A 14,100-nucleotide genomic window follows, 5' to 3' on the forward strand; every position below is an offset into this window, starting at 1 on the left:
TGTTCCCTAATAGAGAAACACGAACTTCAACAGCCAAAAAATTTAAGACCGCTGGAAAGCAGGATGGAAACGTGAACGTGTGCAGTGTTGCTCTTGTGCTAAAACCCTCAGTCCAGCTCCCTGTGGCCCAGTTATTTAGGCTGCACTGCGTGTAAATGCCTGTGTGATCAGCATATCGTCAAAACACGGCTAGTAACATTCGCACCATTGCTGTCTCAAAACTGTATATGGATGAATGGAATTCATTAAAACATGCTTATCCATTTCATCATTGCATACATGGCTACAAGGTGATGTTATTATGATTAATTTACTTAATAATATAAATTATGGTTAGTTTACTTAATCATGCCTTTGGTAGCCTGAATATGGCAAATAGTGTACAACCCCGATTCCAAAAAAGTTGGGACAAAGTACAAATTGTAAATAAAAACGGAATGCAATGATGTGGAAGTTTCAAAATTCCATATTTTATTCAGAATAGAACATAGATGACACATCAAATGTTTAAACTGAGAAAATGTATCATTTAAAGAGAAAAATTAGGTGATTTTAAATTTCATGACAACACCACATCTCAAAAAAGTTGGGACAAGGCCATGTTTACCACTGAGACATCCCCTTTTCTCTTTACAACAGTCTGTAAACGTCTGGGGACTGAGGAGACAAGTTGCTCAAGTTTAGGGATAGGAATGTTAACCCATTCTTGTCTAATGTAGGATTCTAGTTGCTCAACTGTCTTAGGTCTTTTTTGTCGTATCTTCCGTTTTATGATGCGCCAAATGTTTTCTATGGGTGAAAGATCTGGACTGCAGGCTGGCCAGTTCAGTACCCGGACCCTTCTTCTACGCAGCCATGATGCTGTAATTGATGCAGTATGTGGTTTGGCATTGTCATGTTGGAAAATGCAAGGTCTTCCCTGAAAGAGACGTCGTCTGGATGGGAGCATATGTTGCTCTAGAACCTGGATATACCTTTCAGCATTGATGGTGTCTTTCCAGATGTGTAAGCTGCCCATGCCACACGCACTAATGCAACCCCATACCATCAGAGATGCAGGCTTCTGAACTGAGTGCTGATAACAACTCGGGTCGTCCTTCTCCTCTTTAGTCCGAATGACACGGCGTTCCTGATTTCCATAAAGAACTTCAAATTTTGATTCGTCTGACCACAGAACAGTTTTCCACTTTGCCACAGTCCATTTTAAATGAGCCTTGGCCCAGAGAAGACGTCTGCGCTTCTGGATCATGTTTAGATACGGCTGCTTCTTTGAACTATAGAGTTTTAGCTGGCAACAGCAGACGGCATGGTGAATTGTGTTCACAGATAATGTTCTCTGGAAATATTCCTGAGCCCATTTTGTGATTTCCAATACAGAAGCATGCCTGTATGTGATGCAGTGCCGTCTAAGGGCCCGAAGATCACGGGCACCCAGTATGGTTTTCCGGCCTTGACCCTTACGCACAGAGATTCTTCCAGATTCTCTGAATCTTTTGATGAGGATATGCACTGTAGATGGTGATGTGTTCAAACTCTTTGCAATTTTACACTGTCGAACTCCTTTCTGATATTGCTCCACTATTTGTCGGCGCAGAATTAGGGGGATTGGTGATCCTCTTCCCATCTTTACTTCTGAGAGCCGCTGCCACTCTAAGATGCTCTTTTTATATCCAGTCATGTTAATGACCTATTGCCAATTGACCTAATGAGTTGCAATTTGGTCCTCCAGCTGTTCCTTTTTTGTACCTTTAACTTTTCCAGCCTCTTATTGCCCCGTCCCAACTTTTTTGAGATGTGTTGCTGTCATGAAATTTCAAATGAGCCAATATTTGGCATGAAATTTCAAAATGTCTCACTTTCGACATTTGATATGTTCTCTATGTTCTATTGTGAATACAATATCAGTTTTTGAGATTTGTAAATTATTGCATTCCGTTTTTATTTACAATTTGTACTTTGTCCCAACTTTTTTGGAATCGGGGTTGTAAGTGTGCCATACCAGGAAATTCAACTAAATAGCAAAAAATGTCCGGGAATGATACTCCGGGCCATTTGGTTTGGATCATTTACATAGTCTTTTATCAAATACGGACAATCCAACTCCCTCCAGTTTTTGGAGGTGTCTTTCTCTTTCAACTGACAGCAAGCCCTCTATGTAAGACGTGACCCCTTTTGGAGTTTAAAAACCATGCTTTCCCCATCGACAGTATGGCTTTCCCAGGAGCTGAGTCCGCCTCCCAAACTATGACTAGACCCTGACTGTATCTATACTCCACCAGTTTTGGGGTAAAATACTATTTGTTCTCTCTGCTTGCCAGAATTTTCTAATTTTCTACTAAAAATTAATTTATTTTTTCCTGATTTTTTTTTTTTTTTAAGTGTAGGAGTGAACCAAAAGAAGTTTCAAGAACTTTTAATTGAGCATGAAGAGAGTATTATACCAAACAGACAGTGGTTGAAACCAGGGCCGGTTCTGCCTTAATCTGGACCCGGGTGCAACATCGCGCAACCCCCCCCCCCCCAAAAAAAAAAAAAAAAAAACAACACACACACACACACACACCAGTCTAAATCAGGACAACCATCACATAACTATAACTATAAACATTTTACATCAACTATTTTAACTAAATGGGCTATAATAAATAAGCCTGCAGCCACGGCGGGCTGCCTTAAAAAGTAACCATTTGTCCTACCTTAAAACTGTATGCGTCGTGTCTTGGCTGTCGCAAATCTGGTGATGTCTTTGTAATCCACTTGTCTTGCAGTTTGGTTTTCGATTGACAATACAGCCAATGCAGACAGTCTTTCCTGGGACATCGTTGATCTTAAATATGTCTTGTACAACACGTGTTGCGGAGATAGTCCCTGTGTCCTCGATTTCTTCTGGTCCTCTACTAAGCCAATACTCGTTTTGCATTTTCTGCCTCCTTTTTTGTATTTTCGACCCTACGTTTATTTTCTTTCCTTTTCTGAAAACCCGATTTACTGTCCAGACATTTTGTTCTGCTACCAACGAACTAACTCGTCAGGTCTCGTCTCTCGAGTCCGCGATGATTCCCGTGGGAAGGGCAACAATTGATACATTTTTACAAACAACCAATAAACAGCCAATAGGGAGGTTGCAACGTTCAGGCTCTCCTTTGCTCACAGACACTCAGTAATGCACTTATTCAGGAACAGAGAGAACTCTTTATTTTTTATTTTATCTTATTTTTTGGGGCCCCTCTCCACACCAGTCCCGGGTGCAAATGCTACCGTTGCTACCCCTCCAGAACCGGCCCTGGTTGAAACAAATAAGCATGGGATTGACGTGGAGAGCCTTGTAAGAGCGCAGTTGTGTTTTGAAAGGTGCAGTAACACCAGTTTTAACTTTCATGATTTTTGCGACACCATTATATCAGGGTTCTCCATAAAATCTTAAGTAGCCAGCTAAAAAAAAAAAAACAGTAGTAGGTGCAGCTCTGGAATTTGCATGGTGCGCCAAAGGCATGCAAATGCTAGGTCTGGGGGGCATGCCCGCTCCCAGAAAATTTTGAAATTTACAAGCCTTATGGTAATTCTGGTGCATTCTTAACTAATAAATTACTAACCATTTCCCTGGAAAATATTTGCAAAATATGTATGAAATTTCCCTCCAGGTGTTTGTGTACCTGGCTTTCTCGGTTACCCTCTGTAGTATGCTGCCTGGCTCTGTAACATGACTACATACGCTACAGCATGGTCATGTGGTCCTGCTCAGCCAATCAGAGCACGAGAATCGATCAACAAAAATGGCGTCACTTCCAGTCATGCCAAAATCCAAATCGAAGACAGTTTCCTGGTGGAATAATTGGATTTGCAGCAAATTATGGGCAGTGGATATGATATAAATCACTCGAACATTGAAAGACAAGTTATTATTTTTTCCTGGGATTGAGTAGCCGTCGCAGACCGTCTGTGTAGGCAGAGAAAACCACCGGTCTCTGGCGCTTGTGGACATTTCTGTTATAGTGATGAAAATTGAAGTCTAAAGGAGCCTTAGAACTTCATCTATCCGATAAAGACTCGGTGGATAGTGAAGACCGGATGATTTGGATCGGTGCATCGATTTAAAAGGCAATCCTAATAAATCGAGCATTCTCAATTATACATGATCAAAAAGGGAGGGATAACGTGTATAAATATGTCATTTTTAAACAGATGTGTACGTAAATATTTTAATAGGCTAGTAACTCTTATACTTCACACGTACTGTAGTTCTTCTCTACACCATTATCATTCGCAAATTAATGGTCGGCATATTCCAGATTTTGAACAAAGTTGCTTAAGAATCAAAATTGTGTGGAAGTTTTGCACCCTTACAGAATTATAATTTTTTAACACTGCTTACTGATGTTATTTATATGCAAGATAATTTTAAAATAAACTATTTTTCCTTAACCACAAATTCTTTCTCAGTGTTTTAATTTATCCCATGATTACTGAACGGTAGGTTTCGAATCCCATCTGAAGTAGCATCTTGAAAGTCTTTCAAAGTGCCAGCAGATACCTTCATTCGGAAAATGGCCAGGTTGTTTTGGTAAGTTTGAGAATTGACTCCTAACAATTTGTATCGAGTAGCTCTTAGCGTGATGTGCTACGGCTGCTCCTGTGAGATTGACCTCGCTCTCTCTTCCACCGTGACCCGCCATCACAGAGGCCAATTTAGCTATAGAAAATGGATTGACACGATCACTCCAGTTCACACACGAGCAGCTCCGGAGCAGTCTCGCCCTGATGAGTATGTCCACATAAATGCGACTTCTGTCAGGAGTGTCTCATATCTGCCTTGGATGTATCGCCGTTTCATGTTACCTGACCAAGTGTGTGCGCGTGTACTGTGGAATTAAAGCTCAGTTAGTGTATCTGAATACTGTGCCTTTTCACGTGGGATTCCCCTTTTTGGATATTATGTAAGCAAGAGCATAATGTGTATTAAATTCAGTAATACAGTATGATGTGGTGGACTTAAGTTGTACATTTTCCAACAAAATCATTCCCTGAAGTGTTTTATTTCTCTTATACTACAGCAGTTTGCCAAAAAACCTTTTTTTATTTATAATAAACTATATTTTTGTTTATACTAGCGTATCTCAAACAATTACAATATTGTGAAAAAGTTCAATATTTTCAATCAGTTATTTAAGAAAGTGAAAATATATTCTAGACTCATTACACATAAACGAAAATGTTTCTTTTTCTATTTTAATTTTCATAACTATGCCCCACACTGCAAAAAAAAGCCTCAAAATATGAGTGTGTTTCATTTTGAGTAAAACAGTATAAATACCATGTATCTCTCGGTCTAGTTCAGTACACGCAACCACAACCATGTGGAAGACTACTGACTTGACAATTGTCCAGAAGACAATTATCGACACCTTCCACAAGGAGGGTAAGCCACAGAAGATCATTGCTGAAAAGGCTGGCTGGAAAAGGTGCACAAGCAACAGGGATGAATGCAGCCTTGAGAGGATTGTCAAGAAAAGTCAGTTCAAGAACTTGGGAGAGCATCACAAGGAGTGGACTGAGGCTGGTGTCAGTGCATCAAGAGCCACCACGCAGAGACGTCTTCAGGAAAGGGGCTACAACTGTCACATTCTTGTCATCAGGCCACTCCTGAACCAGAGACAACGTCAGAAGTATCTTACCTGGGCTAAGGAGGGAAAGAACTGAATTGTTGCTCAGTGGTCCAAAGTCCTCTTTTCAGATGAAAGTAAATTTTTTGCATTTCATTTCAAATTCAAGATCCTAAAGCCTGTGGAGAGGCACAAAATCCAAGGAGTTTGAAGTTTCCGCAGTCTATGATGATTTCGGGTGCCATGTCATCTGCTGGTATTGGTCCACTGTGTTTTATCGAGTCCAAAGTCAACGCAGCCATCTACCAGGAGATTTTGGAGCACTTCATGCTTCCATCTGCTGACGAGCTTTATGTAGATGCTGATTTCCTTTTCCAGCAGGACTTAGCACCTGCCCACAGTGCCAAAACTACTACCAAATGGTTTGCTGACCATGATATTACTGTGCTTGATTGGCCAGCCAATTCGCCTGACCTGAACCCCATAAAGAATCTGTGGACTACTGTCAAGAGGAAGATGAGAAACACCTGACCCAAAAATACAGAAAGCTGCTATCAAAGCAGCCTGGGCTTCAGTAACACCTCAACAGTGCCACAGGCTGATCGCCTTCATGCCACACCGCATTGATGCAGTAATTTGTGGTAAAGGAGCCCCAACCAAGTATTGAGTGTATAAATCTACATAGTTTTCAGAAGTTGGACATTTCTGTATTGTAAATCCCTTTTTGACTGATTTTAGGAAATATTCTAATATCTTGAGATACTGGATTTCTGATTTTCGTGAGCTGTAAGCCATAATCAAAATTAAAACCAAAAAAGGCTTGAAATATTTCACTTTACGTGTAATGAATATAGAGCATATAAAAGTTTACCTTTTTGAATTAAATTACCAAAAAAACCCACCCTTTTTTCACGATATTCTAATTGTTTGAGATGCACTACTGGTTGCGTTTAGTGTTGTGAAGCATCTACAAAACTAGTTCTGATCTCATTGATATTATAGCAGCGATAAACTTCATTCTGTTAGTGCTTTCTTTTCTCTTAGTTTTGAAGCCAATATTAAAAAAAAAAAAAAGTCAGTTTACCCAACAGTAAAGCACAGACTTTCCCATGATGCTGAAACGAGAGATTCGTTCTGTAAATGTTTAAACATCTCCTGGAGAAATGAGTGTATTAATAAACCCTGTGATTTGGAGCTGCGCTACTTTCAGAGCTGCTGTTATAGAAAATGAATCACTTTCCGACCAATCAGAATTTAACAGCGCTGTGGCATTGTTGGGGTTCACCCAGTTGGAAACGGTCAACTTACTTCTCGGGACCCCCGCCCTCGTACCACCCAGAGCTCTGGGGGGGTTAGTCGCAAAGAAAGACAGGAACCCCAATGTAGTTCACATCTTTATTCGCAAGTTTCCCCCAATTGGACAAGAATACAGAGGGTTTTTATATACGAGTGTTATCTGTATGTAAATGACATCACTGTTTGATATCTGTGTGTGTGTGTGTGCATGAATGTGTGTATGTGTGTCTCTATGGGGGGGTGTGAGTGAGTGACATCATTTTGATATCTGTGTCTGTGTGTGTGTGAGCAAGTCACATTTTAATTACATCACTGTTCTGATGGAATGTTCAGATGTATATGTGTGTGTGTGTGTGTGTGTAAATCATAACATAACGACATATTTCTGATGATATGACATGATAGCAAGGTACAAACAGATTTTAAAGGTCATTGCTTACGTACACCCCTTCAGGTCAGATATAACATAGGGCAATATGTACTTAAGATGGTGATGGAATTTTTCAACAAAGATATGTCTAGTCTACGAAGTCAGAAATTAATGCCAATTTAAACAGGAATAGTTTGAAGAATCTAAAAGCTAAAAGATGAAAAAGCTAAAATATTAAAATCATAATTTCTTAACACATGAATGTGTGCTAAGTCAGCAAATTACATCTTGATTTCATCAATATGTAGTAAGACAATCATAAGCAAAATAACAAATAAGAATATGTCTTTAACAATCCTAAATTATATTCTGTAATTATAAAACTAACTTAAAACTATAAAACTAACTTAAATCATTGAATGCATCTTAGATCTAACAATTAAATCTAAATCACTGCCATAGTATATGCAACAGTCCAAAACAACAAAGGATCTTAAAAATATAAAGTCTTAACTCTTTGTGCAGCTGTGGTTGTGTGTGATATCAAAGGCCATTGTGGGTGTGTGTGATATCGTCGCAGACCCTGTCGCCATCTAAACACATCTCTGATCAACAATACACATTTCATATCAAAATAAACAAAATGTTCCCAAACAATGTCCAGCCGAGACATAAGGTCATTTTAACTGACAGAAATTAATCCTTAATTTTGTCACAAATAAATTACTGCCTTCTTGGTCAAGAATAATACTTATATAAACCTAACAGGCATCAAATGCGTTTATTAAAGTGACGTTCCAGAAGTGTTATTTTGTGGCCCTAATTTGTTTTCAGTGCAAATTTTACGAGCGAATTGTGATCTTAACTCATTCTGCGTGTGTGTACAGTGCTTATGATGATGATGTCCATTACATGGCAGGTGGAAGAGCACGAAGCTCAGATACAGGAGCTACAGGACACGATCACAGAGCTCCACCAGGAGATGTCCCTGAAGGACCAGGACAAACTCAGGCAGTTTCAGCAGCTTGTCCAGCTCGAAACAAGGGTCAAGGAGCTCACACAGGAGGTAATGTGTTCAGATACGGTTGTAGAAAAGAGGAGCGACAGTTTACAGTGATTAAAGAAAATCTGAAAAAGTTATACCTTCGACATTGTGTCATGCCTGTATACAGGTCCTTCTCAGAAAATTAGCATATTGTGAAAAAGTTCAATATTTTCCATCAGTTATTTAAGAAAGTGAAAATGTTATATATTATAGACTCATTACACATAAACTAAAATGTTTCAAGCATTTTTCTATTTTAATTTTAATCAGTATGGCATACAGTACAAAAGCATAAAAAAAAACCCATCTCAAAATATTAGAATATTTCATTTCGAGTTTGAGTAAAACAGTATGAACACAGTGCATCTCTCGAGCTAGTTCAGTACACACAACCACAATCATGGGGAAGACTGCTGACTTGACTGTTGTCCAGAAGATGATCACTGATGCCCTCCACAAAGAGGGTAAGCCACAAAAGGTCATTGCTGAAAAGGGTGGCTGGAAAAGGTGCACAAGCAACAGGGATGGCCGCAGTCTTGAGAGGATTGTCAAGAAAAGTTGATTCAAGAACTTGGGAGAGCTTCACAAGGAGTGGACTGAGGCTGGTGTCAGTGTATCAAGACCCATCACGAACAGACATCTTCAAGAAAGGGGATACAACTTTCGCATTCCTAATATCAAGCTACTTCTGAGCCAGAGACAATGTCAGAAGTGTCTTATCTGGGCTAAGGAGAGAAAGAAATGGACTGTTGCTCAGTGGTCCAAAGTCCTCTTTTCAGATGAAAGTACATTTTGCATTTAATTTGGAAATCACGGTTCTGGAGTCTGGAGGAAGAGTGGAGAGGCACAGAATCCAAGGTGTTTGAAGCCCAGTATGAAGTTTCCACAGTCTGTGATGATTTGGGGTGCCATGTCAGCTGCTGGTGTTGGTCCACTGTGTTTTATCAAAGGCAGGGTCAATGCAGCTAGCTATCAGGAGATTTTGGAGCACTTCATGCTTCCATCTGCTGAAAAGCTTTATGGAGATGAAGATTTCATTTTTCAGCACAACCTGGCACCTGCTCACAGTGCCAAAACCACTGGTAAATGGTTTACTGACCATGGTATTACTGTGCTCAATTGGCCTGCCAACTCTCCTGACCTCAACCCCATAGAGAATCTGTGGGGTATTGTGAAGAGGAAGTTGAGAGACACCAGACCCAACACTGTGGATGAGCTTAAGGCCGCTATCGAAGCATCCTGGGCCTCCATAACACCTCAGCAGTGCCACAGGCTGATCGCCTCCATGCCACGTCGCATTGAAGCAGTCATTTCTGCCAAAGGATTCCCGACCAAGTATTGAGTGCATAACTGAACATAATTATTTGAAGGTTGACTTTTTTTGTATTAAAAACACATTTTTTATTGGTCAGATGAAATATGCTAATTTATTGAGATAGGGATTTTTGGTTTTCCTTTACTTTTTTGCCAAAATCATCAATATTAAAAAATAAAAGGCTTGAACTACTTCAGTTGTGTGTAATGAATCTAAAATATATTAAAGTCTAATGTTTATGAGTACATTACAGAAAATAATGAACTTTATCACAATATGCTAATTTTTTGAGAAGGACCTGTATAGAAGTACGCAATATATACTAAGTAAAGAAAAACAACAAACTGTGCAGGTACGGTATATGAAAATGGTGCACATGGGGGTGGTGTGATGCAGCACAACGCGACGCGATTTGCCAACAAGCACAATGTTTCATTTATTAACTAATGGCAAGTTATGAGCTTGAACACTTTATGGTTAGATTTAATGTTGTGGAATGTCCAAGAGACAAGTTAGTTCCTGTTCTCACTTGTGTTAACCACAATTTATAATTTTATCGAGACCCTGAGCATAAACTCATCTGTCCTGAAGACTTTCCTGAGCTGATAAACTTCACAAAACACCGTAACTGTAACAAGAATTTGGTTCACAAGTTTTAATTTATTTTGTATTTTCTGAAATCATCACAAGGTCAAAAACATACAGAGAGCACACCAAGTTTCACCCCGACCAGACACTTTTGGTAGCCATCAACAAGCTTCTGGCAGAATTCTGGTTGGATAATTGCCCGCTGCTCTTTGCAGAATTAGTAGAGTCTGATTAAATTTGTGTGTTTCCTGGTACGGATCCGACTTTTAAACACAGCCCATATGTTTTTGATAAGGTTGAGGTCAAGACTTGTTTTAAGCTTAATGTACGCCTGCTTTATCCTCCACGACAGCTATGATGTGTGTTTGGGGTCATTGTGTTATAGGAACACCTGATTGGTTCCAAGTTTCTGATGGTTTGAGGTTATGTTGAAGAATTCTGAGGTTGTCCTCCTTCATTGTTCCACTGGCAGCAAACCAGCCCCTGAGGATGATGCTGCCACCACCATGCTGGACAGTGCTCCTCTGTTCCTCTGGTCATTGTGGCCAATCAACTCAATCTTTGTCTCATCTGACCATCAGACTTTCCTTCAGAAGGCTTTGTCCATGTGATCAGCTGCAAACTTTAGTCGAGCTTGAAGGTGTTTATTTTGGAGCAGGAGCTTCTTTCTTGGACAGCAGCCTCTCAGTCTGTGGTGATGTAAAAGTCACTTGACTGTAGACAGTGTGCCAGCAGCTTCCAGTTCATGGCAGGTCTGTTCCTTGGTGGTTCCTGGGTTGTTCCTGACCATCCAAACGTATTTCCTCTCAGCTGACGGGAACAGTTTGAGTCTTCTTCCAGCGAAGTGGCTCAGTAAAGTGGCTCCACCTCCCTATAACCTTGTTCTTGCATACAGTTATTTGAGCTGATGATCTTGGAATCTGTATTTGTATATACATGGCTCCAAGAGACATTCCTGAGTGGGTAAATCTCTGATCCTCTTTCACAGATCTGCACTGAGCTCCTTGGACTTTCCCACTGTACTGTGTGTTGGTCAATCCAATTAGCTGTCAAACAAACCCTTTTTTATGTTGTACGCAGAGAAGCTACGGTACCAGCTTTAGTCAATCACTGACACTAGCAGGAAGTTCAGAGGCCTTGGTACTGGTAAGTTAAGATATTTTGGAACTTTCAGCACCACTCAGTCTAAGTGGGTGTATGTTTATTTTTGACCCTGTGTTGATTTCAGAAAACATGAAATAAATTAAAACTTGTACACCAATTTCTTTTTTTCCCTATTAAAGATGTATGCTGTACAGTCATTCTGCCACAGAAAAAGAGCAGTTCGAAGAAATCACTGAAAGCCTGATATTGCCATGACAGTCATGTCAGTGTATGTAAACTTCTGACCACAACTGTAACAGATTAATATTTAAATTTTTTTTCTTTTTTTTGACACAAATGTTTTTCCATATATTAAGTTCAAGTGAGTAAAAATGTGAGAGGTTGGTGAGGAAGCAGCTATTTATAGCTACCGTAAGAGCAAATGATTAAAAAAACTCACTCACTTTCATCAGGTTACTTTAAATCAGCGGTCCCCAACCCCCGGGCCGCGGACCGGTACCGGTCCGTGGGTCATTTGGTACCGGGCCACACAAAGAATAAATAACCTGCACTATTTCCGTTTCATTCATTATCTAAGTCTGAACGATGTTTGATTTTGAAAAATGACCGGATTCTCTCCGTTACATCCGTCTATAACTCACGCTTGACCAGAGCATGTGAGCGGAGTGGAGCGGCGAGAATTTCGGTCCTCGCTCACGGAGGTGGTCGCTCCGCTCGCTCCCCGCTCAATATCGCACCATGCCGCTTCGCCCGTTACCGCTCAGCGCTCCACCAAGATTGCATCCCGCTCCACTCCACGCTCGCTCAAAAAATATGTGCACGCATGCGCGTAGCGGACGCGGAGCACTTCCCGTATCTCTGCCCTCTGTCCCCCGCACTTTTTACAGCCATTACAACCACTTAATTAATTTTTAACACGTGGAAACGCGTTTTTCCGAGCCGCCTCTAAACGCATCATGAGCAGGTGGAGCGCAGGTGGCAAACAAACACCGCTGTCGTTCATTCTGAGCCACGTTGGGCATGCTTCAGACTCGTGATGTGAGCGGTAACGGGGCGAAACTGGAGCGGGCCATTGCCTCGCTCCATCCTTCCCATCCTTGAAAAAAAAAAATCCCGCTCCGCGCTCTTTTCAAAATTCGTCCGCTCCGTTCACATGCTCTGCTCTTGACGCATGTCAAGACGCTCATCTCAGCGACCAAGAATGTTGGAGAGAGGACATTACTCATGTTATGTTGCTGACGCGATGTTACGAGGATGCTGCTAATAAAGTTGCATACGAGTACACAGTGGATTCACGTTTATTACTATATTTAGAAAATACCACAGTTTATCCACCACACCTTAAAGGCTGGTCCGTGAAAATATTGTCTGACATCAAACCGGTCCGTGACGCAAAAAAGGTTGGGGACCGCTGCTTTAAATGACCTGCAGAATCGGTGTGTGTTCAGTTACAGAGCTCGGCACAGACCGTCGCTCAGCTCAGACACGAGGCCAGAGAGAGCAGAACGAGCAACAGCGTGTTACACAGAGATGTGAGTAGCAGCAGCAAGCAGTATCTTGGTGTGTGTGTGTGTGTGTGTGTGTGTGTGTTTGAAACATTACATGTGCTAAGGTTTCAGTAAGGGAGTCCCAGAGCGTTTTTCCTTTTTAAAGACATAATGTACTTACTTTTTGCGTTACATGTACCACAGTGAATTTGCTCGTAAATGTTCTAAGGAAATGTAATTTATCGGCTGTAATGTTATGGAGACGCAGGTAGAGAATTCCTGTTCTACACTGAGTACGGTTGAGTGCTAAAGTGAAAGAAGACATCCGCTCATTTCCTGTGGCAGCCCACTTAAAGTAACACGCTGAAAATGTGATTAAAATTCCTATCGTAATCATTTTACAGAGGAAGAAGATACTTCCGAAGAAACTTTAAGAACAATCTGTCTGCCTATAGAAAGAGAGAGATGGATATAGATATAGGAACACCTGTACACCTGCTCATATATGAAGTTATCTAATCAGCCAATCACACGGCAGCAGCGCAGTGCATCAAATCAAGAGTTTTAGGTAGCTTCATGTTCACGTCAGACATCAGAAAGAGAAAGTGACGTGGTTTTTAGTGCCAGATGGGCTGGTTTGAGTATTTCAGAAACTGCTGATCTCCTGGGGATTTCTCACACAGCAGTCTCGAGAGTTTACACAGAATGGTGCGAAAAACAAAAAACACCGAGTGAGCGAGCGACAGTTCTGTAGGTGGAAACGAACGCCTTGTTGATAAGAGAGGTCAGAGGAAAATGGCCAGGTTGAGCAGTTTGAGCTGCCAGGAAGGAACTCGTATAATCACTCTTTACAACCATGGTGAGCAGAAAAGCATCTCAGCATGCAACAGCAGAACAACACATTGGGTTCCAGTCCTGCAGCCAAGAACAGGGATCTATTAAAGTGGCCGGTGAGTGTAACAGAAAACATCCTGTGTGTGTGGAGAGTCTGCAGGCTGAAACACCTCGCTGTTGAAGAGAGAGATCAGAGGAGAATGACCAGACTGATCCGAGCTGACAGGAAGTCTATAGTAACTCAAATAATCACTCTTTACAACTGTGGTGAGCAGAAAAATATCTCAGAACAGATAATGCATCACAGCTTGAGGTGGATGAGCTACAGCAGCAGAAGACTACAGATATGGAATCTGAGGACATCAGCCAGCTTTAACTTCCTGGAAAAATGTATAAAATAATATGAAAATGTATTAAAAGGAAGGAATATACGGTAACATGCACATGTGTATAAGATTCAT

At 40.9% G+C, this 14,100-nt stretch overlaps 1 protein-coding gene across 1 annotated transcript in view; it reads left to right on the forward strand.

Moving 5' to 3' along the window:
* The first annotated feature begins 4,613 nt into the window (after positions 1-4,613).
* The window catches only part of LOC132899782 (polyamine-modulated factor 1-binding protein 1), a 298,473-nt gene continuing 288,986 nt past the window's right edge, over positions 4,614-14,100 (forward strand). Inside the window, 3 exon segments of the mRNA XM_060941901.1 lie at positions 4,614-4,632; positions 8,154-8,332; positions 12,767-12,850. Of these exon segments, the coding sequence (XP_060797884.1) occupies positions 4,614-4,632; positions 8,154-8,332; positions 12,767-12,850 (282 nt within the window).

Source organism: Neoarius graeffei, chromosome 15 (assembly GCF_027579695.1).
Source record: "Neoarius graeffei isolate fNeoGra1 chromosome 15, fNeoGra1.pri, whole genome shotgun sequence".
Lineage (NCBI taxonomy): Eukaryota > Metazoa > Chordata > Actinopteri > Siluriformes > Ariidae > Neoarius > Neoarius graeffei.